The 27,798-nt window shown below is 32.3% G+C and overlaps 2 protein-coding genes and 1 long non-coding RNA gene across 3 annotated transcripts; 1 reads left to right on the forward strand and 2 right to left on the reverse strand.

Annotated features, from left to right (window-relative positions):
- The first annotated feature begins 819 nt into the window (after positions 1 to 819).
- On the forward strand, positions 820 to 7,717 carry LOC143071826 (uncharacterized). Its single transcript, XR_012976978.1, has 3 exons — positions 820 to 868; positions 5,194 to 6,403; positions 7,399 to 7,717. It is a non-coding gene; the product is annotated as an uncharacterized LOC143071826 (long non-coding RNA).
- A 3,665-nt stretch (positions 7,718 to 11,382) lies between these two features.
- On the reverse strand, positions 11,383 to 27,058 carry LOC143071815 (hillarin-like). Its single transcript, XM_076246418.1, has 8 exons — positions 26,936 to 27,058; positions 19,901 to 20,020; positions 19,268 to 19,515; positions 17,848 to 18,949; positions 16,744 to 16,909; positions 15,814 to 16,088; positions 13,768 to 13,953; positions 11,383 to 11,567 (listed from the first exon to the last, which is right to left on the reverse strand). The coding sequence occupies exons 1-8, from the start codon at positions 27,017 to 27,019 to the stop codon at positions 11,505 to 11,507; spliced, it is 2,244 nt and encodes a 747-aa protein (XP_076102533.1). The 5' UTR covers positions 27,020 to 27,058; the 3' UTR covers positions 11,383 to 11,504.
- Positions 22,608 to 24,928, reverse strand: LOC143071821 (uncharacterized). Its single transcript, XM_076246426.1, has 3 exons — positions 24,735 to 24,928; positions 23,941 to 24,024; positions 22,608 to 23,318 (listed from the first exon to the last, which is right to left on the reverse strand). The coding sequence occupies exons 1-3, from the start codon at positions 24,892 to 24,894 to the stop codon at positions 22,771 to 22,773; spliced, it is 792 nt and encodes a 263-aa protein (XP_076102541.1). The 5' UTR covers positions 24,895 to 24,928; the 3' UTR covers positions 22,608 to 22,770.
- Positions 27,059 to 27,798: the final 740 nt, after the last annotated feature.

Here is a 27,798-nt window from a genome sequence, read left to right on the forward strand (position 1 = left end):
GCTATAAAACCAGGTTCAATCCACCATTTTCTACATTAGAAAATGCCTGTACCAAGTCAGGAATATGACAGTTGTTATCCATTCGTTTGATGTGTTTGGACTTTTGATTTTGCCTTTTGATTTTTGATTTTCCTTTTTGAATTTTCCTCGGAGTTCAGTATTTTTGTGTTTTTACTTTCTACACGAGGATCAAGATGGAAATGTCACTACGTACAATTTTTTTCAATTATTTTTTAACAGTATAGAACACATCATGTAGATATTTTTTTTACTTTTTTTTATATTAATCCATTGTATAATAACATTAACAGTAACGATTTGTCTGCACCAAATACGCAATATGACAATAAATGTCTCATCAGCAAGTTGTAATGTAAGTTGCCTTATATAACAATGAACTGTTAACTACAATTATCCCACTCACTTGAATGTCATACATTTTAAGGGATATTGACACCATAATCTGCTGTTTGTTGCAACACCAATATTGAATTTTCTCCAAGAAATAAATCACGTTTTTGTCACTTGTAAAGTAAAGATCTGATCATTGTTGGAAACTGTTTTAACTATCGGTAATCATTGATCTTTTTTTGTATTTAAAACATAGAAAGTATTTTAAAAAATCAGAAACAAACTTTGTCATTATTTCTTGGCTAGAAGATTAATTAATATGTTAGAAATATTTTTAATTGATTTTGTGAATTAAAAATATGAGCTAGCAGTCAGGTTCAAAGTGTTGCTCGTGTCTTTATTTCCATATGTCACGACGGTAGTAATTAACATAATTTTAATTTGGGTGACACACATTTCATTAATAAAATAACACCTTTCCGTGCGTTAGTTGTGGTGTGACTGTTTTCATGATGCAGTAAGTCTTATTTGTTTATCATTTTTGGTGACTTTCTTTTGAATAAGTGTGTAAGAGCTTTATACTACATTTTAAAAATTGTTAATTTTTTTAATGTAATTGCTTCAAATGGTTAAACTGAAATAAATGAGCATAATTTTTTTTAATATTTCCATACTATATAGATCTTTTACTGTTTCGATTTATATACATTCTTGGTTTTCAAATAATTATCTTTGAGATGAAGTTTCGGATGAAGGAAAATCAGGAAAACCGCTATGGACGTGTGAAATTTATTATGTGTTGTTTTCATCTGTTTAAAAGTCAATTTCAATAGTGTCTCTTTAAAACAAATGACAAATGTATACTTTAGTATGTTAATTTAAGATTTAAACTTTAAGCACTAGAAATTAGATATTGATTAATTTTATCGAAACCATATTTTGTAATGTCTGATGCAACATTTTATAATTTCCCTTACTCTAGAAAATGTATTACCTACACAGATGTTCATCAATATCATTTCAGGAAAAATATTAAATTTTAAAGACTTAATATTCGAAAGTTTTAATTCTTTTGTTTCTACTTTATTTGAGAAAAGTACATTCATAAGCAAAAAGTAGACAAACGGTATTAATAAATACTTGATTTTTGTCAAAGGTTAGAACGTAAAAGTGTGATAAATTTGTATAAATTATTCATAATTGTATCATCTCAGCATTTTACTTTTCATTTTGATAATTAATGTATTTGACATAGATAAACATGTTTATTTTTCAAATGATAAATTATGTCAGGGCTGTGCTCTACAAGAAAAGAACGGACATGTGTGTTATTATTTTAAAAGACGTCATTTTAAGTAGAAAGACATGAATAAATATACGATAACTCTTTTAAATTACATTTAGGCACTTACTAGCTAGTTTTAAAAATATCGCTTTCCAACTGGTTGTTTTATGTATTAAGAAGATAATCAATATTTGATGAGAAAATTAAAAAATGTAAAAAATAAACTCCATTGAAATTTCTATTTTGCGCCAGCCACTCATTTCGTTTACAAAAGACTCATGAATGACACTCAAATAAAAAAAGTTAGAAATGCCAAATAAAGTACCATGTAGAAGAGCCTTGGGGATCAATATTCCTAAAGGTTTTGCCAAATACAACTAAGGCAATCTATTCCTGAGGTAGAATAGCCTTAATATTTCAAAAATTCAAAGTTTGTTTTAACAGTTGATTTATAGTTATGACCATATCAATGATAATTCATTTCAACAGAAGTGCTGACTAATTTGATAGTTTTTGCTTTTAAAAATTTTATTGATATCACTTCTTTAATGTTACAAATATTTGAAAAATAATCGTCCGCGGTTGGTGTATACTTATTATATTAGTTTAAGAGATACTGTCTGGCTAAATTAAAAATAAAATAATGGTAAAAGACAAGGTACGATAAGGCCCGTGTTTGGCCCACTATTTTCTCATTTTTCAAATTTTGTTTTGGAAACATTATCACGTTAAAATATTCCCTTATGCTTGTTGTTTGTTTGGGTGAACTTCAAAACCATTTATTTCAGAAAATTGGTGAGGTGCGGTAGGTAAAAGGACATCAAATAAATTTAATCAACAATCAGTAAAGTAAATCTAATTATTCTAATTGAATTATCAAGAAAGTGTTTATAAAGTACAGATTTAAGGATAACCGAAGCATTTCTTTTCGGTGAAACTCATAAGAGAAAAACAGACCCAGTCTACCATTACCTCAATAAGATGTTTCGATTGAATATTTTCTACAAAGGAAAAAGAAAAATTTGTACACAAGAGAGAGTTGTGCGGTGAAATTTCCTTTTGTCCTTAACCTCTATCTCTCCTCCCTCTTTTTTAACATTTAACATGATTTATAACAAACTATTTAAAATTGCCCGTTTATGAATTTTAAATTATACAGAAACTAAGGTTTCAACTACCTCAGCCAAAGTTGGCGTATTATGGAATTGGCATCTTTTTTAGGAACTATTTAATAAATAGCTCTTCAACGTTTTCGGTCCATATACATCCTTGGCTTTTACAAATTCAGATTTGAGCGTTCCCGATGCCGGTAAATCCTAGAAAAAAAGCGCTTCGGACGCATGAAATTTAAAACATGCTGTTTTCATTTTTTTTGTTTTGTTTTTGTCCTTTATTATTAGTGTAACAGCACAGCATAACAACAAACTGTGGAAGTCAGTTATAAATGCCTATAATGTAAGCTAGTTTAAAGACTAATTTGAACTTAGAATGAAAATTCCATCCGGCAAAAATATTAATCAATTTATACGTCAACGAATTTGATAAAAACAAGTCTTAAGTAGTTGAAAAGAAGCTAGTGCTTGTCAAATGCCAAAATCTAAATGTTTATAGCTTGCTATTAGACCATAAGTGTTAATGAACAGCTTCGCAAAATAATTTACTTATGTTAAAAAATCAGCCGATATACAAGGCATTTAATTTTTCCACCAGATGCGCATTTCATGGTCTACACAATCAATCAATGTTGACATCTTAATGAAAGAACCACCTGCTGAAAACATACGCAATTACCTACCCTTAATTCAAACTAAAGGTTGCATGAATACGGTTTCAATAAGGTTATTTTTTCTACTTCCAATACCAAAACCGCAATGTTTTTTTTTAAATCTTATTTTGACAGAGTTGAACTAAATTGACTGATGATAGCGAAATGATATTTCTATATTCAGCTTCTAAAAATGTTTGAAATAAACGAAACTGTCTTTTTTTTTTTTTTGTCTAATTTGTAGCGTATTTTATAATTCATGTATGAGGATATTGTTCTAAAACAATGTATCGCAACTTTCCTGTTTTGTTTAAAAAAAAAAAAAAAGTATGTACCAAGGAAGCTTCTTAAGAATCCAATCGCGGATCGGGATGTAACAGCACAACGTAGAAGCAAACTTTAAAAGTCAATTTGGAATTTCCAATTCAATAACAATTTTTTATGTTCAAAGTACAATTTCCACTAGTTTTCCAAGGCTAAAATATTATATAATGATGTGAGAGTTTAAACTATACTAAAACAATTTTACGATCTACAGTAAAATTACTATAGTAGTAAAAAATTTAACTATATTTTGCGTAGCATTTATTTCGTTCCTGTAAAAGAAGCCAAAATAAGTCCGAAAAGATGCTTGAGAAGTTTATCTCGTATAAAAGATGTAGTGAACTTTATTAATTGACAATCTGCACAACAAAATTTTATTTGATCTGTGTAGCAGTGTGTAGCAGGGAAAACCGCATAAAATCAAGTATGACGTTTGTTTATTTTTGTATCTTCTGTAGGCTTCTAAAAAAACCTCAGGAAATTTTTTATTTTTCTTAAATATAATATTCATATAACATTTCTTAAATCTAGATACAGCAATGCAAAAAAACTTTCATAGATGCACTTATCTATCTGTGCTAAGAGTATATTTTGTGATGTAAGCTAGACCATATTTGTAAATTCCTTTTAATAAAACTTAACTTTGAATATTTCAGGAAATTATTTGATAATTTTCTAGTTTACTGCGGAAATTGTCCAAAAGGAACAATCCAATACAGCCCTCATTATCGATTTGGACATTACAAATTCACACGGGGAAACTATCTACAATTTTTTTCTATAAAAGAGACGGCTTTCCGTTCCCAGTTGTTAATTTTCCCTTTTCGGACGATGCTGTTTCTTTGGCACATCTTTTTCGAGATGGATATATATCAACTTGTTCGCTATGCCCTTGTCTGTATTTACGTTTAAAATTTCAATAAACGTAATATATCTATATATACCTGGAAAATTAAGAAGTTTGGCTGTCCTTGTAGAAAAATGGGTTATCATAAATCTTTGCGAACATCTAAAATTGAGGTCTTCTTTTATATAAATATGTGAATGACCATTTGAAAAAGTTGGCTGATTACGGCTAAAATGTGAAATAAAGTATCATCGAAATTTGAATTTGAAGAATAAAATAATATCAAATGTCAAAACAAATGCCAAACATTTTTTTCACACCAAAACTAGAAAGATTTCATTTGAAACGGCATTTTACTTAAGATAAAAACAAGTTTATGTTTGTGAAATGTCTAATATACAGGTGATAACCTCGCATGTTACGATAAGAGACAGTCATCAGACGTAACACTTGATAACTGGTCTACTCATATTATCTTTTATTCTATATTTTGTAGTTTCCTATCAAAGTTGATTATATGCAAAGTTTTAAGATTTTAAGATTTGAATATACATGTTATTATCTCTTGTATGATTAGCGTTTCTTTATTGATTTAGTAAAAATTGTCGTTTATCGTTTTAGGGTAATCCAGCGGTTTGTTGTCTTAGCTTTATTCATAAGCTATGCGTCACCTCAAAGTACACCTGTTTTCGGGAAGCTAGCACAAACAATATCCAATGGGCGTTTTGGAAAAAACAGTGCCACAACTCAAAACTCAAACCCTGCCACCATTCAAAGTAAAAATTCAGCACCTGATACAACATTTACAATTGAGAAAGATCCCAAGACCGGAAAATTAGATTTGGTTATTACTGAGAGACAGCTCGTGCCAATGGACAGTAAATTTCCTACGTCACCTGAAGCCAGTGAACCATCTCCGTCAAAACATTCTCCACTGGCTATGGAGGTGATACGTTTGCTGGATTCTGGAATTCGGGACAATGAAATTGATATAATAGATCCTCATACTGGTAAGGTATTAGGTAAACTGTCTCATCAGAAGACATCATCTGGTACAGATCAAACTTCTCAATATCCAGAAAGAAATCTTCCAGGACCAAGTTATTCAATGAAATTGCCGCTCAAAGAAAGGTATGATGCGCGACAATCGTATCCAGAATACAAAACAGACAATCAATTGCATACCAAAGATTTTAAAATTAACCTTGTATCTCAAGTTCAGAATGATTTAGGCTCTAATAATGCAATGTCGGTAAGTAGTCAACTGAATATGCCTGTCATTTTGGATTTTAGTAACGCACTTCCAAACAAAAATATCGTTGGTTCTACAAACAGCAACTCTCCAGTGATACCTCAGATACCAACAGATCAACAAATTTCACATTCACGTTTACAATCGTCACTAAGCACCAAAAAGAACTCACAGAACTTAGAACGGTCAGTGTCCAGTACAGCCAAATCATTAGCTGTAAGTCCGGCTTGGAACGCCATTATTAAATGGGTGCAAGAGAATGCCAATCTTTTCAAAACTATGACAAATACAGCTAAAATCATTTTATCTAAACACAGTAAGCGAAACAATCCAATCAACAGAAATAACCTTCCCTCCGACAGAAAGAGGATTTTGTCGAGAGGATCGAGAGGACATGCAGGAGAGAACAGACCAGCACAAAAACAATTTATCATGAAACCTTACAAAGTACATTTACTTTCCTTTAATAAATCTCCGTCAGGACAAGTAAAAGGAGGGATTTTCGAGGCTGATAAAAATAGATTATCCGCCACACGAGCAGGACGACCAAACCATCGTGCAAGAACATCCCGAAAAGGAGTAAGTATTGTTCAGAAAGTATAGTAATAATGTTGAAGTTAAAAATCAATTATGATTTTAGTAGCTACCATTTTTTTCAAAAGATTTTTATTAATACGTATTATGTCTGTTTGTTTTGTGCACACATTCATGTCAATATAATATAATTTGTTGAAAATGTCTACAAGTTAGAGGTTTAGCTTGCTATGCAACCAGGTTTAATCCACTATTTTTTACATATGAAAATGCCTGTACAAAGTCATGAATGTTACAGTTGTAATCCATTCTTTTGATGTGTTTGAGCTTTTGCCATTTGATTAGGGACTTTCCTTTTTGAATTTTCCTCGGAGTTCAGTATTTTTGTGATTTTATTTTTTACAAAAACAAAAACTTATTTAAGAAAGTAATAAATATAGATCATGGTCGTCAAGCTTTTGTGCATTCAGATATTTATACATTATGCTGTGATTTATTTATTTAACATACACAACTAAACAATTAGCAACAAGAACCACATTGAAACCGTGAGCATGCTCTGGAAAGATAGGCAGATCGTGCTCCATGTGTTGCAACCGTTGGTTTGGACGTGGGAAATACAAAGTATGAATACAAACGGGAGTTAGTACTTTGACTTATTAGACATCTGAGCAGTTGAAATGAAGCAAAACAAATTGTCTTGTGAACAAATACGTCTTTTACAAAAATGAATATTATTTTTAGACAATATACTGTGGATTCATTTATTTTCGTGGGTACCAATTTTCGTGGATTAAGAAAATCTTGCATGTTCGTGGATATTTAATTTCGTGGTTTTGCCGAGTCTGTATATATAAACCTTTATAAAAGTTTGTATTCGTTGAACATTTAATTTCGTGGTTCTGCTGTACCCACGAAATCCACGAAAATTGGTATCCAACGAATAATAATGAATCCACAGTAGTTGCATTTTTTAGCTTTGTACAATTTGTTATTTTTTCGTAGTTCATAAGGTGTTATCATTATTTTACTTTTAACAGGGGTATTAGAGGACGAAATTGCGAGAGAAAATCATGAATTCCATTGCAAAGAAGACAACACTGTTTCTCGACAATCACATAAATGGTATCAGGAATATAGTACATTTTTGAACCATGATAAATGGAAGACAAACTTTTCGTTAATCAAAGTTTATGATATATTCAAAAGTACCATTGAAACTATAAACTACAAATAACTCTAGTAACCTTATTCAAGAAAAATATTCTAATACTTACATAGTGTTCATTAATAACTAATTATGTTTTTTTGTTATTTTTAAAACTGTTGTTCGTATACAAAATAAAAATAATCCCTGGTTGTTTATCATTCTTTCTACTTAATTTAAAACTAACAAATGAACACTATTTACGGTAAGAACAACCACAAGTATATTGTGCAATATTTCTCAGTAATAATATAATGAACGGTTGCAAAAAAAACCGCTCATTTAAGATGTCTAACAAAAATTAAATATACATGTAATATAGCCTCTGGTTAATAAAGAAGTTATGCATCGGCCGTTCACCTGGAAACCCAATATAGCTATGTTCCTTCTGAAAATCTATCAAAGATAAAGAACCGTATACTCTTTCACAATACTGATTATCCCAATTACAAACGAAGTAATATTCGTGTGGCTGCAACAGCTTAAGAAACTGATTTCGAAATCAATATTTACAACTACTAGTATTTGCAAAGTAATTTTACTCCGTATTCCGATATATTAATGAGTGTCATTCTGTCACTCAAATATCAACATTTTAGCAAGTGCTCACATCTCCCATATTCCTATGAATCTGACAATAAGAACATTACCGAAACAAAAAGGTTTACTATATCTAGATCTATCCTTGAAATTGCCTCGCAAAGATGAATTCCAACCAGGATGAATGGAAAACGTAAAAATGTAGGTGTTCATCTTTTGAACTTCCTTTCTCAGTAGTAACAAACCCTCAAATCCCGCTAATTAACATATTTGTTAAAATTTTACAGTTTCACTTACATCCTAACGCAAAACTCATCCAGCCGGGTTTGCAAATCTTAAAGACGCAGAAAAGATATCTGATTTATAAATTTACAAATTGTTTTATATTTCATATTGATAATTTGCATTAAGCACTCACGGCAGGATAAATTTACCCTTTATAAGAAACCAATATTGCCGCTTTATGTCTTTATCTCGGTTTCAATATTCACAATGGATTGAACATTTTTGAACATCGGTAAACCGCTATTGCTTCATATGTGTCAGCAATAAAAACCAGTTTCATAAACATCATTTACATTATCCATTTGTTTGATTTACTTTATTAGCGATATTAATTGTGACGGTTTTTTTTTAGCACCGTCAAATATTGGCTTGCATCTAGAAAAAGACATTGAGCGTCGGTTGAGAATTCAATATATAGATGATATCAATGTTCACATTTCATCCTTTTAAACCAGTAATAACCAAAGTTAAGGGCTTATACTTCCTTTCATGACTTCTTTTTCGCAGGCATATTTTTCTGGGCCAATGGTATTGTCCAACTTTTTTCTGTGTTTTGTTTAAATTTTGTGCTTGTTATCCAACTAAGACTATTTCATGCGAGCGCTTGTTGTTGTTTTGTTCTTTTTACATTTTTTCATGATTAATACCACATACATAACTCTGATTCCCTTTAATGAACAAATAAAGGCAACAGCAGTATACCACTGTTCAAACTCTGTATATGGTTGATATAGGTTCGTCCAATGAGATTTTGTATATTGAATTATGATAGCTAGAATAAGATTGATTCTGAAACTGTTGAATGTTAGTTCGCGATATTTTTACTAACTACTGAGCTGGTAGTCCACCAGCAGCGGTATCTATCAAGGAATGTAATAAATGAAAAGTAAACGTTGTAAAAGGGTGACAATCGTTAAAATCACAGATCAGAAGCCAAAAAAATAAAACAACGTTATAAAGTTCTACGTACGACGCGCTTTTCTGCATATACCATCCTCAGGAACGTTCAATGCCAAATATTTGATCGACCAAGATATGAACCGATGCAGACGTGTTGCTTGTGAGTCATCATTTCTTGATGGTCAAATAAATGTATTATCCGTTAATTATCCATTTTTAGATGGTGACGTTCCCTTGTCACCATCTTACGGTGTTTATATATCTCAACTTGTACGATTCGCTCGTGTATGTAACAATGTTTTAGATTTTAACGAGAGAAATTTATGTATTACTGAAAAATTATTACACCAAGGTTTTCGATATCACAAACTAGTTAAAACATTTACTAAATTTTATCATCGGTATAAGGACATCATTCGTAAATATAGCTCAACATACAGACTTCTTATACGTTCAGGTATTTCACATCCAATTTTTTATGGAAATATTCTTTATAAAGCACAAAGGTGTCAGTATTCACCTCAAAAACTAACAAAACCTTTGAATAGACTTATTAAGAAGGGATATAGTTACGATACTGTTGTCAGGTCATTAAAGATTGCATATTTTGGCGTTAATATTGATTCACTTATAGGGTCTTTGCATCGGAACTAAACACATTTATTCAAAAACCAGTTGTTGGCATGACACGGGTTATGTTCTTCTCATATATGTTATGATGGTATGATACTAAACCCCTAACGGGAAGGATTGTGCCTGATGTTCATATGATGAAATCATAATCTTTCAGTCATTTTAATTGAAGTCTGGAGCTGGCATGTCAGTTAACTGCTAGTAGTCAGTTGTTATTTATGTATTATTGTCATTTTGTTTATTTTCTTTGGTTACATCTTCTGACATCAGACTCGGACTTCTCTTGGACTGAATTTTAATGTGCGTATTGTTATGCGTTTACTTTTCTACATTGGCTAGAGGTATAGGGGGAGGGTTGAGATCTCACAAACATGTTTAACCCCGCCGCATTTTTGCGCCTGTCCCAAGTCAGGAGCCTCTGGCCTTTGTTAGTCTTGTATTATTTTAATTTTAGTTTCTTGTGTACAATTTGGAAATTAGTATGGCGTTCATTATCACTGAACTAGTATATATTTGTTTAGGGGCCAGCTGAAGGACGCCTCCGGGTGCGGGAATTTCTCGCTACATTGAAGACCTGTTGGTGACCTTCTGCTGTTGTTTTTTTTCAATGGTCGGGTTGTTGTCTCTTTGGCACATTCCCCATTTCCATTCTCAATTTTAGCATTATGGAGTTCAAACCTAATTGTGTAAGAATTTATCACCCCAAAAAATAACAAAATAATAAAAAATTTGAAACATTGACTGTATGGTAAATGGTACTCTCCCGGAGACTGGTGGTTCATTATCATAATTATCAACAAATTAAAACTATCTCAGTAGTTATATGTAAAAAAAATTTTTATTGTAATACCATGTATGCTACAGTTATAATGTGTCAACTAGCTGACATTTCAAGTATAAATTGTTGAGATTCAATATCGTGTCATGTAGATGAGAAAACATATATATGTCCTGTCAAATTTAGCGGTCATCCATGCGTTGTACATATCAGTGTATGATTAGAAATCTCCTGAGACAAGACAAAAAAAGTATAACGGGACAATACTTTTCCAAAAATAACATTCAGAGCTAGTTTGAGAATTATTCCATCTTTTTACTCATGATAGTATTCCCAAACATTGCCACTGTCCATTTACAACAAACTCTGCTAAATCTGAGTCCAATCAAGATCACGAACTGAAGACTTTTGGTGTGACAAGTGTACGGTTCTTATTTGTATGACCGATTGTTCACTATAAACATTGGAACAAACTTTAGTTCACGCTGATCGATAATTAGAGGTTTCACTGTATACGAATATTTTGAATTTGTTTTTAGTTAATTAGATATGTTATTTCCTATTTTTTGTACTTCACAAACTTAATATTTCATACAAGTGGATGTAATGATTGTTTCACATTTGATTTAACAAATTCATAATGTCGCCACTAAAGGTCAAGCTTTGTAGAAAGAAAAAAAATCAGAATTCAGATTTTAATTTCACTTATTGAATATCTAAATATCTAATCGTCATCAATAATGATTGTCTCTGTTGTATTGCATATTGTTTCTGTTGGTATTTCACATCATTCAACGTGGGTATCATATATTGTTGCTCCTCGCTGTTGGACTTCCTGCGTATTTAAGTTGCAGAATTTCTATAAGCTACAACAAAGTTAGTCAGATTAACTTCATGTAGTTAGTGTTAAGAAAGTATGGATAAAAATAGGGGCGAAAGATACCAAAAGGACATTCAAACTCGCAAGTCAAAAATTAAATTACAAGTTTTTTGCTAAAAAGGAAAAAGATAAACATAAACAGACAAACAAAACTTCACAACATAGAAAACTCAAGACTGGGGAACACGAACCCCGCCAAAAATTAAGGGTTTAATAGCTTAATTAAACCAAGAGCTGCATATCGCTGTTCAATAGTCATAATTCGATTAAGAAATAACACATCTGGGTAACAAACTAAAACCGAGCGAAACATAAAAACTAAAAGAGGAAAGCAACAGAATTACAGAAAAACTTAACTGCAACAGAATCAAACGCCAGCATACATAGAAATGGAATGTAGATAACAACTCACATATTCTTGACTTGGAACAAGGTATTTTAAGAAAATAAATGGTGGGTTGAACCTGGTTGTATACAATAGCTAACCAAACCTCCCACTTATAAGCAATGTTTACCTAGAATGGGTATTGAAAAAGACTGTACGTAGGAAGGGAATGATGTGTCACCCAATAAATAATTTCTGTTTCTATTAACTAAAATCAACGAAAAGAAGAAGACTTGAATTATTTCCCATTGTTTCATGTCGGAGGCCTTTTATAACTGTCAGTCCACTATGGGCCCTTCTCATTGTTGGAGGTCGAACGGAGACCTTTAATTGCTTACACCCACTGCATTTGAACTCTATAGATAGTGGTCTCATTTGGAATTATAACATATCTCCTTATGTTTAAACTGTGTACATATTTAATTATTTCCTGACGCAATGATAAAGGCAGAGGTGTTGGGTAAATACCAATTAAACGCAACTTATAAATTGTCAGCAGCGAGAATAACTTCATGCTATTTTCCAATTTACTGAAGATACCATACATTGACGTTTTTGATAAGGGAAACCACAAAAATGAAATAAACTTTATAATAGAAAACTTGTCCGGCATTCCATCTAATATTTAATTAGTAGTAACATGTAAATGATGCAGACCACGGATGTGTATATTGCAAAGTCCATATTTAAAAAACTAAAACATCTGCATCATTGCCATCACATAGAAAACTGAATATTCAAAAGTATATTTGTAATATTATGTCATATAAAAGGAATTGGTATATTAAGGAAATTGCATTGGTTTCTTGTAAAAACAATTTCACAAAGTATCATGAATTTCTCCAGCAACATCTTTCAGATGCTTGCATATAATTTCAAACGTCTTGTTATTAGGAAAATAATGTAAAATTGGTCTTATTTCCAGATCCTCTTCTTCACATAATTCGAAATAAGCAAAAGGATTTTACCGCAATGATTTATTATAACATGTTAATGTCGTCAAAGTGTTTTATGAGACCAAATAATGGCTGTCTTATCATATAATCATATATCACTAAAATTAACATAGTTTTGTTAACATTGAATTGTCCTTCCACTGAATAATAATAGGTTGGTGACCTCTTTTGGTGAAACGATCGCATTGAAGTTGAATGATACTACTGATACAGTAAAGTGTGACATACAATTAAAATCGACAGTAACTTAGGACAAAAGAGATGACTTCAGTTTTGCCATTGTTTACTTTCCATTTTTATATAGCAGCATTCTAGCAGCACCTTCATAAGGAGTGCATATCTCCCAGTTGATACAATATTTCATAGCCTCCGTTTTCCAAAGGACATTTTTAATACTGTTTGGTTGTTGGCATACCTGTGCCGACATGAAATTTAATTGACACGTCATTTTTTAATTGTCTTTTCATAAGCCTTGAAAAACACTTAAAATACTGAGGGTTTTCAACGTTCCAGTGTACTAAATTACAAGTTGATGCAATCATCATTTACGCATGTATGACCTAATGTTGTTTATTGTGGATGTTTTACAACGGGTGTCTTCACATGATACCCTTCCAAAGTCAGGAATGTTGTGCAAACAGCCTTTGTTGGGTAAATTCAATGATTATCTTAACTCTTGGTGGTGATGTTATTACAATATGGACGCCGACGCCTTTTTTTTAAATTAATGACCGTATCTGAACCTCAGAGTTATGTTTGTTTTAAGATTTCTTACTTTATGACTTTAACCTTTTTTATACTTTTGAATTTGTTTTCCTTAATTCAGCTTAAATATAACTTATTACCCAGTTAAATAAAGATGTTGCACCAATGCTGATTTGTCGTATTTGAGATTCATCGTAGTCAACTACCAATTTCTGTGCAATTCCGATTTCTCTGGTGGGCACGTCGTCGAGTCTGAAGTTCTTAAAACGATTCATTATGTTATCACGACCCGTCTTCTTCATCAGACCTTTCATATAGTCCCATTCCTACAATATTTCATACTGTTATAAACTGCATAAACATAATGACATTTTTAGATAATTTATTGTATATTAATCCATTTTATTTTATTTAGCTCAAAAATTGATTGTGCAAACCTAATCTATAACTTGTCATGGGGTAGACTATATAATTATTATAAGTCAACATCTTCAAGAATGACGAAAAAGTGTGGAAAAATTACTGTGTGTGACCGGAATCAAAACTCTGCAAAAAATCATTCGAACCGAACAAAATTCAATTTTATTAGTAAATTTTATGGTAAAACTATACATCAAATATCAAAAATTCAAACTTGATCTAAGGAGAAAGGAAAAATATGTGGGAACTGATTAACAGGACTGACGGATGGACAGACGAAAAACGGACGGGCTGGTGGATACCAAACCCGTAGTCTCCTTTGACTTCGTCGGTAGTGGACTTAAAAACTAATCAATAGTACCAGGCTTGTGATTTTGTACGCAAGAAACGATTTTCTTTACAAAGAAAACATCAAATGCCTGAATCCAAAAGATTAAAGGCCAAAATAAGAACAAAGTTGGAGTGCGTTGAGTTATCAAAATTCCAAAAGGCTTTGCAAGAAACAGATACCGATATCTGTTTCTGTGGTAGAAAATCCAAAGTATAAATACATTCATCAAATATGCTACTTTTCCGATTTTAACAATAAAACTAACCACCAAAATGATATTACTTATACATTCACATACTATAGATTCCAATAATGAAATAATATTTGCATGCGACAGCATGATTTGAAATGCTAACGGTTTTATTGTAACTGACCTCACTACATTCTGTGACTCATATAATCGCAAATGTTTGCACACTGTAAGTGTCAGTTTGTGTCTAAGCTTTCAAGATAAGATCAATATTGGTTACTAGCCTTCTTATAGTTATCAAAGGTACCAGGATTATAATTCAGTACGCCAGACGCGCGTTTCATCTACATAAGACTCATTAGTGACGATCATATCAAAATATTTATAAAGCCAAACAAGTACAAAGTTGAAGAGCATTGAAGATCCAAAATTCCAAACAATTGTGCCAAATACGGCTAAGGTAATACCTTGGCATTCAAATGGGAAAATCCACATCTTTACTATCAACTTTTTATAGCAAGGTTTATGACAACTTTACAATTTAATTCGTTAAACTAAGCATGCTTTATTTTAAATATTTATGTGTTTGCAAGTGGCAAATTGTCATTTCTTGTGATAAATTTCGTTTTATGATGATGGCAGTATCTACCCCATTACTAAGTCTCGCATGTAAAGTTAAAAAGGAGAAATAACCTGCGGAGGTGCGGCTACAATTAAATGAAAAAAAAAATATATTTCATTGTGTTAACACTCCATTCATTTGCAGCAACAATTCAACAATGACTACATCTGATTCCCTTATTTTTAGTTTGCACCATTGTTTTTAAAATAATGTTTATGACACGAAAACCAATTCAAGGTTTCCAAACAGTAAGATTGACACTTTGAATAGTTTACTGAGGTACTAAACGACAAATGAACACAATGGCGTTATTTTGTTGTAGTGTGAATTTATATTTCCTCGTTCGATACTTTCTAGTGTAACAGTAAATATCATGAGAAATGAGATCATTGTATACATAGGTGCAATAGTTACTATTTAATACCGGTTAATAGCAAATTATTTCATTGTTGTTTTTATAGTGTATATCACGAATCATGATCGTATTTGTACTTTAGTAATGCATTTGTATTTAATTGCTTATTTTAAAATATTTCGTTGTTTAAAGTATGTCTCTGGCTTTGGTTTAAGGTTTCTGATAACATATTTTGAAATATCTTAAGTCTTCTCTTGTTCTATCCTACCTTTATATTCTCTTCTTTTTCTCCAAGTAGTATGAATGTAGCATAGGACATGTCATAGACAATTTGGTGAGGAACTTTGTAAGATACCAGCTCAGATATAATTTTCTTGTTGATATTTGGAATAGGATGCAATCCAAGCTTTTGTATTTCTTCTAATGTTTCCTCCGCTTGTTGAATAAGTTTTGCCAACTTTTTACTGTAGCCACCATCCTTTGCATTTTGAATAGATTTAATCAATAAAGCCTTATTTCTTGCGTTTATTCCATCTAATAAACCTAAAAAGAAAAAAATTAGACATTCTGACAATTAACAGATTCCCTTTTTAATTTCCTCACCTAGCAAAAATTGAATTGAACGTTAACACTATGCACAATATATCTTCATCCTATCAGAATTTTTCTGATCAGAGATCGTGTGAGTCAGTTTAAAAACTGTTGTTTAATTGTTTTTATTGAATTGTGTTTCATTGTTTTATTTCTAATCACCAAGGTGCACAGCAGTCATGAAAATGCTGATATAGATTTTGTCGTTAAATGCATTTCTAAACATCTTTTTTTGGTGCTTGGGCTTTGTTTTTGACTTTTTCTATAATATTCAAATCTACACGAAAGACTTTAATGATCGATGTATATTACATAACACAGCAGTTATACTAAAATATTAAGTAAAACAATAAATCGGTTATTTCTGACACATAAATATCAGTCCCCTACATGAAATTATCCAACCAAATAAAACTTCAAACATTTGTCTACTTGAGTAATTCAAATCGGGAAAGAGAAACAATTAAATACAGATGCTTATGTAACTGGTTTTAAACGTTATAGCCTTAAATGGCAATTACTTCTGGTGTAATCTCAAATATGCTAATCGTTTTCCAAATAACTAGTACATATGCATTTTCAAATACGACGTTTAAAATCGACTGACCTTGTTTGACCTCTAATAGCTCAAGTCTCACGCTGGCTTTTGTATATTCTCCTTTATCATCAAGTCCAGCCTTTTTAAATTTGATAATCGTATCTTTCAGGCGGTTAATGTCTCTCTGACTAGTTACATCTTTAACTGTGTTTCGTAGATTTCTTTCTGCTGCATCCTATCAACAAAAAATTAACGTGTTGGTTTTGTTCAAATGCAGTTTGCATGGAACTTTTAGTAAAATTAGGCATTATATAATTTCCGATCAGTATAACAGTATTACGAAAGCTCAGGAAGGGCATATGAAGATAAATTTCAATAATATTACAAATTTTGATATTCGTCATCACGGGTTTAAGTTGTAATTACAATTTTTGGTATTCCTTATTTCTTGTCAAGTTGAAGCAGGCGTGAAGGTCGATATTTAATAAGTATGTTTTCAATATTGCTATATTAGCGAGAGGTTTGGGTAGCTATAAAACCAGATTCAACCCACCATTTTTTCTTAAAATATCCTGTACCAATTTAGAAATAAGGCAGTTCTCATGAAATAGTTCGTTTATATGTTTGTTTGCATTTGTTTTTGTTGCACTTCAGTGTTTCAGTTGTTTCGTTGATATCCTCTTATAGTGAATGTGTTTCTCTCGGTTTTAGTTTGTAATTCGGATGTGTTTGTTCTCGATCGATTTATGACTTTTGAACAGCCGTATACTGCTGTTGCCTTTATTTAAGTACAGTCTGCGTTTTAATGCTAAAATCAAATAACACGAATTGATTCAATTTCATCGTAGATAGTGTATATAGCACTGTTAAGATTTAGTGTTTATATAACAAATCTTTCGGCTTATACATAAATTTACGAACAAAATGGATTAATCTCTCTTATTTTGAAAAAAAATACAACAGTTTACAACACACAACATAGACAACTAGATCCTGCTCCACATGTGACACCCATCGTGTGGTCATGCATGCATAAGTATAAACCCGGTGATTAAGTTTTATTTAGTAGGTCTCATTCGAGAAATAAAGGACTGGAGTTTTAATATAGATTTGAATAGGTGAATAAACATGTATTGTATCTGTCTGTAGTCTAATATTAGTAACTTATTCTACCTCGTAGCCTTTTCTAGTTTTGTAGATGGGTTCGTCAGTGGTAACCAGATAGTTGATACAGTTCCTGTATTTGCCTCTTGATCCTTTATCTCTTATAAATATTCTAATCACATAATCTCCAGCCTGTGGGATCTTCACGAACACGTCAAAACGAGAAGGAGACTTCTTCCAGGTAATACGATGTTCAAGCTCTCTTTGCTTCAAAGTATTGTGTTTGAGCTTCATCTCGATTTGAATTGGACGAGTCACATCAAAGGACAACACCGTGTCGTGAAATACTTTCATGTACAAAACTCCATTTCTTTCTGTCGGGTTAGCCAAACCACAGTCATCAAAAGCATACGTCACACCGAAGCCGATCCATGGTGCAACAGGTATTGGTTGAGCATTCAGTCTAGTTTTGTCACATTTAAGCTGGAAGTCAGCTAACCATGGTATCACCGAGTGTCTGAGTCCTCCACCAAACACAGAAAATTTGTAAATGCCCTCATGTGGAAATCTCACTAGAAATGAGTATCTCTTGCCATCATTGCTCATAATGACAAATCGATCTAATTTATATCGGTCGCCTTCAATGTTTGTAACGTTTTTCTTACTGTATAAAAGTTCAAAGTTCATTTGTACTTTCTCTTTTTCTGGTATACGAATCACTACTTCAATCTGTCCATTCATTGACTTTAAGATACAGGAATGTTGTGTAAGTAAGCGAAATCCCATTCTAAAATATGCTTCTTGTACGAATGGTAATTGGATATATCTTTTTGATGTGAACTGGTTGGCCAGAAGTTGCCATCCAGGATCATCAGGAAAACAGAAATGAATGAAATCCAATGGATCTGTTAGAAAGAAGAAATCGTTAATTTTCTGAACGGTCCAACCTTCTACATTTTCTTCTTCATTTTCAGAAAATGCTGTCCACGAGTTATAATCTGCCTTGCCTATGACAGACTTACAGGCCCACAATGGATGGATCAATCTCCAGCTATCTTTGATGTACACTGCATTCCATTTTGTTCTCAGTTTAGACAAATCCTTATCACCCACATTGTAACCCATACTCTTAGAGATACCTTTGATAACAACACATTTGATACCAGCTTTCCTGTTAAATCAAATAGGTAACCAAACCAAAATTATTGCACAAGTTTTTGTAAGGTGTGAGGTAAATCGCACAAAGAACGGTCGAAATTACAAAAGATTTCAAATTTAAAGATAGTGCAATTTGCTGCAATTATATAAAATATTTCATTTATAAAAAAAATTAATTTGCTGCTATTATTTTAGACACTACTCTTGAGTGTTTATAAATTCATTTTACTTTGTCCATTCATGTGAATCAATGGTCAATTACATTGATTGGAAGCTTTATGTATATCTCAGGATAACACGGTTATCAATCATAAAATCAGAGACATATTACCTGCAAAGAAGTGCCAGGAATGTGGCATATGATGCTCTCTTGTATTTAATCAATTTAAAGTATCCGAGAGGCGTGACTGCATGGTCTTGTGTTGTCATTTTGTCTGTGAATCCTTTGAATGACATGCCATCAATGTGCTGTGTACACACCCAAACAAAGATGGCTCGTAGTTTCTGCATTTCATGTCGAAAAGGATGTGCCAAATATGCGATAAGGTCATCGAATGATCGCTGTAAACGTGGTGGTGCCTGAAATCATAAAAGATTGCATATGTCCTCTTGAAAATATTATCAAAATGAATGTTTCAGTAATATTCAAATTAAATCTAAAGCTTCAATATACATTGAATCCGACTTATTCACCAAGAAATGTATGCAATGTGTCCAATGAAATTTACATTAAATGCAGAAAAATTTCATTGCAATTCGACAACTTACTTTCAGAAGAAGAAAATAATCATTTTCATTTATTTTAAATATAAAAAATGTACTTTTACTCTTCGTTGATTTAGTATCTTGTATGCTAATGCTTATAGATCTATGTTTTATCAATGTCTATAAGCAACATGGTGTATGTAAATAAAATAGATTTTTGAAGTTCAAACAAAAAAAAGGATAAAATATTGTGTGTTACCTTGATGACGTGGTTAACGACATCTCTGTACTTCCAGGATTGGTATATATCGTTCTTCTTTATAAGACTTGGGTGTGGTGATGGGTATATGTCATCCCTAGGAATATCTGGAACATTCACCTTAAATAAACATCTATCTGATCGTTAAGGGTTTCAACATAAAAATGCATGACAGATTTAATCAACGATCGGTCAGATAAAATTTTATGTAAGATTGGTACTTAGTAAACAATACACACATTATATCATTGACATACAAAAAAGCAGATTTTCCATTTTTAAATGTGTGACAGGCATGCCCCTTCTCAACTTAGCGTTTAGATTGTTGTATTTAGAACAAAGAAATAAAGAACAAAAAGCTGCCTACCTGTGTTGTGAAAACAATTATAATAGCGATCCAAGTATCAATGAAAGATTAACTGGTGCATTAACAGTAAAATAACTGTCAAATAAGATGGAAATAGACTTCTTGAGGTACAAACATAGTTCTACAGTAAAAAAAAACTAAGCATGAAGAATATTCATTTTAAAATCCCTCTAGTCAAAGAACACCGAAGAAACTGTTGGATAATTGAATCTAGGGTGATGTTTTGTTATCAATAAACAACCCTAGTTGATTACCACCACACATAATCAATTAAAGAAATTCCCCCAAACTTAACAAAATTAAAAGATTTACCTCAGAATATTTCACACATATTCAGTATGTTGTATAATGATATCACAACAAATAGATGTGTTTGTGTTTGGTGGGGTGGGGTGGGGTGGCTGTTTCATTAACAAACTTATATTTCTTTGAATTCATTTTAGTCACCTCAGTATCATCTCCCCACTAGTCAATATTTCGACACTTCTCGTTTTGTTTGATAAAAAGAAAAGAAGTGAAAGTCAATGATATAGAAACTTTGCGACAAATAGGCATAAGACATATATTGTGGGCAACATAGACATCTTCCACAAATTATGCTGTAAATTCGCTACGAAATGGAATTAGTTTTATATTTTCCTATGATGTGCATATAGTGTATTTAGTTGTATATGTATACAGGCTGCCTACCTGTATAGACAGATGCATAGGAAACCATTTGTCACTGAGTGTTAAACCGTCCGTCGAATTTTAACGTTGTTTTAAAAACAGAAACTACAAAAGATATGTAATCTAACCACGAAAATAACACGAAAAATGAGATAAAATGAAAGACGACCACTGACAAGGTGACGGACTTGGCAAAGAAATGTCTTGCAGGGTAATACAAGAAATATCTGGCACGGTAATACCAGGAATGTTTGTCAGTGTAATACAAGAAATATCTGGCAGGGTAATACCAGGAATGTCTGTCAGGGTAATACAAGAAATATCTGGCAGGGTAATACAAGGAATGTCTGGCAGGGTAATACTACTTTTCATAAATTCTCAATTGATCTATTCTATAAATTTTCAAAGGATATATATTATAAAGAGTTTTCCTTATTAAAGCTTTTTGAAAATGCAACTTCGACCAACTCGATTGTGATTTGAAATAAAAGTCTTATACTTTCACGAAATTTCTCAAAAATAGAAAATTTACCAAATCATAGGTGTATTGAAATGTAAAGATAATCTAATCATTCCATTTTCATAAATTTGCAATGCTGGATGTGTAGTTGCAAACGATACTGCTTTCTTTCCTACCATATTGAAACATATGTGAAAAATCTACAGGTGACTTATGGAGAGTGGAGTTTACGTCAGTGAGACCACTAACAAAGACACATAACATAAAAGACATCTACAGGTCAACATGTAGCCTCCAACAATATTCGACAGTCAGTCTGGTTTCTACGACAACATACTACTCTAACCTTAAAGAACACTATATTAATCCTTGAATGTACTAAATTAACAAAACGTTTGCTGTATTTACTAGATGACTTACAGGTTCATTGCACAGAATGATTGAATGATCGCTGTTTAACGTTCAGTGGCAAATATTACATGGATATAAGTACGAGAACATGTTGATGTGATATGATATATGCTTCCTTTAAGTATGTTAAATTACTGAAAGTTCGTATCCAGTCGTCCTGATGTAGTGGTTGTGTCGTGGCCAGCATATACACTGGATTTTTTCTACGTGAATTTTGATAGATAGTCTTTTCCGTATAATTGTATATTTAATTATAAGATTTATAGTGGATTTGACATTCCCGCCAAAATGTTACAGAACAAAGGAAAGCATGCATAACAAAGAAACTCAAACTGGGGTGATCTGGTAGGGGTGATCCGGCTCAGATCACCACTGTTAGAACAAAGGAGCTGGGATGTAAACTAGTATAGTGTATCTAGCTTAGATGATATAATCCGGTAGACTTAGATGTGACATAACTCATTTTCATATTGGAATTGTAAGCTTAATTTTAATAAACTTGACATAATTCATAAAAAAAAAGGGTTGTTCTTCTTTTATTCTAAAGTAAGAGCCAGTAAAGGGTCAATTGGTACCGGCAGAGAGGTATATAAGTTTTTTTCACCATTGAACTTTTCTTAAACTTTTGGGAATGTTGTGCAGTTTCTTTTTAGGGTTTCTGTTTGATTAGTGTTCTCGTGTGCAACTATGCATTATCACATCTATTTTATATAATATTGTCAATATTAAATAGATTGTTTCCACAATGATCTATATTGTAGGTGACTCTATGGTGTAACTATGGCTTAGAAAAGCAAGACTTAATTTTAACTGATATATTTTTCTTATTTTGATATGTATAAAGTGTTGTTAAACAAAAGACAGTTACATTCAAAATGATCGAATATCCATTATGATAAGGTAAAACTTCACTTTTTAAGAAAGTTTAAGAAAAAACATCTAAAGTCCAGGACTTTAATTATTTTACATCATATCTCCGCCTATTGGCCCACGAGGGCCTGGCTCGCCGACAATTCCAACCTCGCCTTTCTGTCCTCTTGTTCCTTGTTGACCTGGAAGTCCAGGCTCGCCTTTATTCCCGATAAAACCCCAAAATCCAGGCAATCCAGGTACGCCACGTTTTCCTTGTTTTCCTATTGGTCCAGGCATTCCTTTTTCTCCTTTTCGGCCCTCATCACCTGGCGATCCACAAAGTCCATCATTACCTCGAAGTCCTGTACCTCCCTTCTGTCCTTTCACAGCTGTTCGTCCTGCTATCCCTTTTTGTCCTCGGTAACCGTCCTGTCCTTTGTGTCCTTTTGGTCCTGTTGGCCCCTCACGACCATCTGGAGCTCTATGGCCTTGGTGGCCAGGTGTACCATGATGTCCTTTTGGTCCATCTTCTCCTTTTGGACCCTTCATTCCTATATCGCCACGATTACCTTTATCGCCTTTCAGTCCTTTATTCCCTCTAAGACCCTCAGTACCGGGAGATCCGTTCTTTCCCGTTGCACCAGGGGCTCCAGGACGTCCTAAAATCACAAACATGAAAAAAAATCATCTGACTGCTTTTAAGCGTTGAGGATTTCTAACTCCGTATACATTTTATGTGTAGCCTTTTTTGAATAAATGCAATGAGATTAAAAATCACAGGAACTCTTTCCTTTTATAAAGATTTTTGATACTTTTAAAAATAACAAAGAAAAAATTGGAAGAAAGGTTATCGGTTTGAAACCTTAATTTTTTATAGTATATAAGATTTCGTTATTTAGGGACTAACCATTTATCTTCTTAAAAAAAACAAATTGTTGGACACTTAATTTCTTGAAAAATAATAGTTTCAGAAAGAAAGAGATAAATTGTTTCAATTGAAATATATGGAAAAAATAAATACGAGTCGAAAAAAAAATGTTCCGCTAAAACAACAATGCTCCATCCCTTTTATTCGCAAAAAGATACAATAGGCGGTCCCTAAGAGTAAGTGGTACATCGAATAAGTTGGTTGTTGTCTCCCATATGCACATTTTTTTGGCTGTATTAGAAATCAGGTCAATGGCCTTTTTCGTTTGAATAGTTTCAATTTTAAGTTATCCAAGAGACTTTTTGAGCTTTGTATGGTAGTTCTAATCGATATAATTATATTCGAAAACATACCAGTAGAACCTCGTCGTCCTGGAGGTCCAGCCAAGCCCTGAGCTCCCAATAATAAAGCTGCTTCTCTTTTAGCTCTTCTGTGAACTGGAAGAGAAAATATTTCATACTGCAATCCAAATGTATTTCTCGGTCGGTTGAAATATTCTTCAACAAACGAGATTATCCAATTAGTCTGTACATATTTGAGAAATTTGTTACTATCAAGATACAGTGTGAATTACAAGACCGCATTAATTGACCATGAAGGCATCTTGAATTATTCCTTTGTGTTGTGTGAATAAAAATGTGTTTTATACTTGTATGATTCTAAATTTAATATTGTAAACATTGAAATGTTACATAAATATATCAAAACTCAAATAAGCTGATTGATTTTGACTAATTATTAATATCATAACACAGTAATTCAGTCTGTAATTGTAAACATTTTATACTTTTTTTTTCAGTTACATCATTATTTGAGTGTAATATTTTAATTGTCCTTAGAGAAATAAAAGGGAAATATTTTGAAAGCTGATAGTTTTATAAAATTTACAAAATAAAAGCGCAATTTGAACGGAAAAGTTGTCCAAAGAGATTGTGTATGTAGCATTCTCATTTTTATAAACCAAAAAGTGAACTACAATTATGACATTTATGTTAATCTATCCTTATCCACTCGCAAAGGATTGAAAGCAAAACGATAAAAAATATTCAATATGTTTTCAGTCTGTTGAATTGAACTAAATATGTATACTACTTATTCACATAATTTAAACAAAAATACAAAGAGTGAGAGAGAAAAATAGTCTTACCTGGTTCGACTTTTTTTATTTTCATATCATCCATATCAAAAGATAATTCTAATAATTCTGTCTTTAAGCTTAAAATTTCATCCTGGATGTTGTCTATCTGACATTCTTGTGAAGCTACACACAAATACAACACAGAAAGTACGAAGAGAAGCAGCTCCATTGTAAAATGCTCGGTTTTGCAGACAGCGCAACGTCATCAACGAAATTTAATCTCATTTCCGCTAAATACGCTCGTCTGACAGGTATTTTTTAAAGATGCTTAAAAGTATTGTACGATAAGATTGTTTCAAAATTTTATATGAAATTGAACGAAACACGACACACACAAAAATATAACACACAAAGACAAAAAAGACTAGCTGTAATTTCGATGGAAATTTTCAAATTATCAAAATTACGAATTTTTATTATCTGCTTTTCTTTAAATTTAAAGATTAAGAACCCCATTTTTTACAGAATTTTTACGGAAAGCTCCGTTTTTATAATCGGTGTGTTCTTAAAATAGCGATTTAACAGCATTAAAGCTAAACTTTTGGGTGGAGTAATTGGGAAACGAGAGCAAATTAATATATGGTTTCAAACACATTGCGTCATTACTATAGTATTAATTTAATGGGTGTTTTTATAATGGCCCTGTTATATGTCCAAGGTCTGTAATAATGGTCGAGGAAGTCTGTAATGGCCCGAGGCAACGCCGAGGGCCATTACAGACATCCGAGGCCATTATTACTGAACGAGGACATATAACAGGGCAATTATAAAAACACCCATTTCTTAACACATTTATTAACCAACTGAACAAAAGTATATGTGTTGCTACCAACTTGATGTACTCTTTTACTCTTTTAATGACAGTTTAGTTTGAAAAAAATAATTTGTACACTTCACCATGATAAAGCTTTAGATATACCAAATATCCAAATAAAGTTGAAAGAAGTTATGTGTTGAAAAACAGGATGAACAGTGATCCGTTTATATGGTTCTTTATAACTCTTTAATGTTTGTTGTTGGTTACTAAATTAAACAAAATACAAAAAGGTATTATACCCTTTACAACTTAATTTTATTAACTTTATTAAAAACCCTACTTGGGCTTAATACAGACAAACTGGGCATTAATACAGGGCCATTACAGAAAAACAGGGCCATTACAGAAAAAACAGGGCCATTACAGAAAAACAGGGCCATTACAGAAAAACAGGGCCATTACAGAACAGAAAAACAGGGCCATTACAGAAAAAACAGGGCCATTACAGAAAAAACAGGGCCATAACAGAAAAACAGGGCCATTACAGAAAAAACAGGGCCATTATAAAAACACCCATTTCTTAATACATTTATTAACCAACTGAAAAAAAGTTTATGTGTTGCTGCCAACTTGATGTATTCTCTTACTCTTTTTACGACAGTTTAGGTTGAAAAAAATAATTTGTACTTCACAATGATCAAGCTTTAAATATACCAAATATCCAAGATTTAATGTTGAAAGAAGTTATGTGTTGAAAAACAGGATGAACAGTGATCCCTTTATATGCTTATTAAATCTTTGTTGCTAGTTACTGAATTAAATAAAATACAAAAAGGTATTATACTCTTTACAGCTTAATTTTATTAACTTTATTAAAAACCCTAACTGGGCTTAATACAGACAAGCTGGGCATTAATACAGGGCCATTACAGAAAAACAAGGCCATTACAGAAATAACAGGGCCATTACAGAAAAACAGGGCCATTACAGAAAAAAACAGGGCCATTACAGAAAAACAGGGCCATTACAGAAAAAAACAGGGCCATTACAGAAAAACAGGGCCATTACAGAAAAAAACAGGGCCATTACAGAAAAACAGGGCCATTACAGAAAATATGTTATATTTAATAACCAGTCATTTTTGGCAATAATGTACTTAGTTGATTAATAAAAGTATATATTTTGTATTTATACCAATTTAGGTTAGCCCGGCTTTGATCTATAATTGTCAAATTTTTATACATTGTGACTTGGATAGAGAATGTGTCAGTTTTCATTAAGACAAACAATTTATATAAAACGGGGTTAAGCAAAAATAACCCAGCTAGATCAGTATAAATTTAACGATCAAAGAAATTGCCGTTTTAATTTCAACGATCCGACTGACAGATTGTTTTTTACAACACGTGAGTGTGTGGTCCAGCCAATCCAAATCATAGAATAGTTGACTTACGTCTTCCTCTTCTGGTTCCCGTAAGTTTGTTCCAGTTTTCTTGTCTTTTGGTAAGTTTTCCCCAACTGATGCCCCGGTGCCCATCAGTCTAATTGCTGGTTACTGAAACAAAATGAGCACTGAAACTGATTGTTCTATCGTCTATTATGGCAAGCCGTTCTCGTCAAAACTATGTTTAAACCCTTTTTTCGAAAAAAATACACACTGAGATTTAAAAACCTAAAATAACACACTGAGAAATCGAAATTACACACTGAGATTTAAAAAAATACACTGAGAATTCAAAATTACACACTGAGATTTAAAAAAATACACTGAGAATTCAAAATTACACACTGAGATTTTAAAAAGACAGACTGAGATGAAATAAATTGAAAAACACACACTGAGAATTGTTAATTACACACTGAGATTTCTAAAATACACACTGAGATTAATATGCAAATTACTAATGAATATTTATGAGATGAATAATTCAACAGATTAATATCTTGATCTGAAGAACTCTTGTCATAATGAAATGCGATTCCTTCAACCAACATTAGTAATAAATTTCAAGACTTAATTCCACTAACATGTTTAACCCAGCCACATTATTTATGTATGTGCCTGTCCCAAGTCAGGAGCCTGTAATTCAGTGGTTGTCGTTTTTTTTATGTGTTACATATTTGTTTTTCGTTAATTTTTTTTACATAAATAAGGCCGTTAGTTTTCTCGTTTGAATTGTTTTACATTGTCTTATCGGGGCCTTTTATAGCTGACTATGCGGTATGGGCTTTGCTCATTGTTGAAGGTCGTACGGTGACCTATAGTTGTTAATGTCTGTGTCATTTTGGTCTTTTGTGGATAGTTGTCTCATTGGC

This window comes from Mytilus galloprovincialis, chromosome 4 (assembly GCF_965363235.1).
Source record: "Mytilus galloprovincialis chromosome 4, xbMytGall1.hap1.1, whole genome shotgun sequence".
Taxonomy (NCBI): Eukaryota; Metazoa; Mollusca; class Bivalvia; order Mytilida; family Mytilidae; genus Mytilus; species Mytilus galloprovincialis.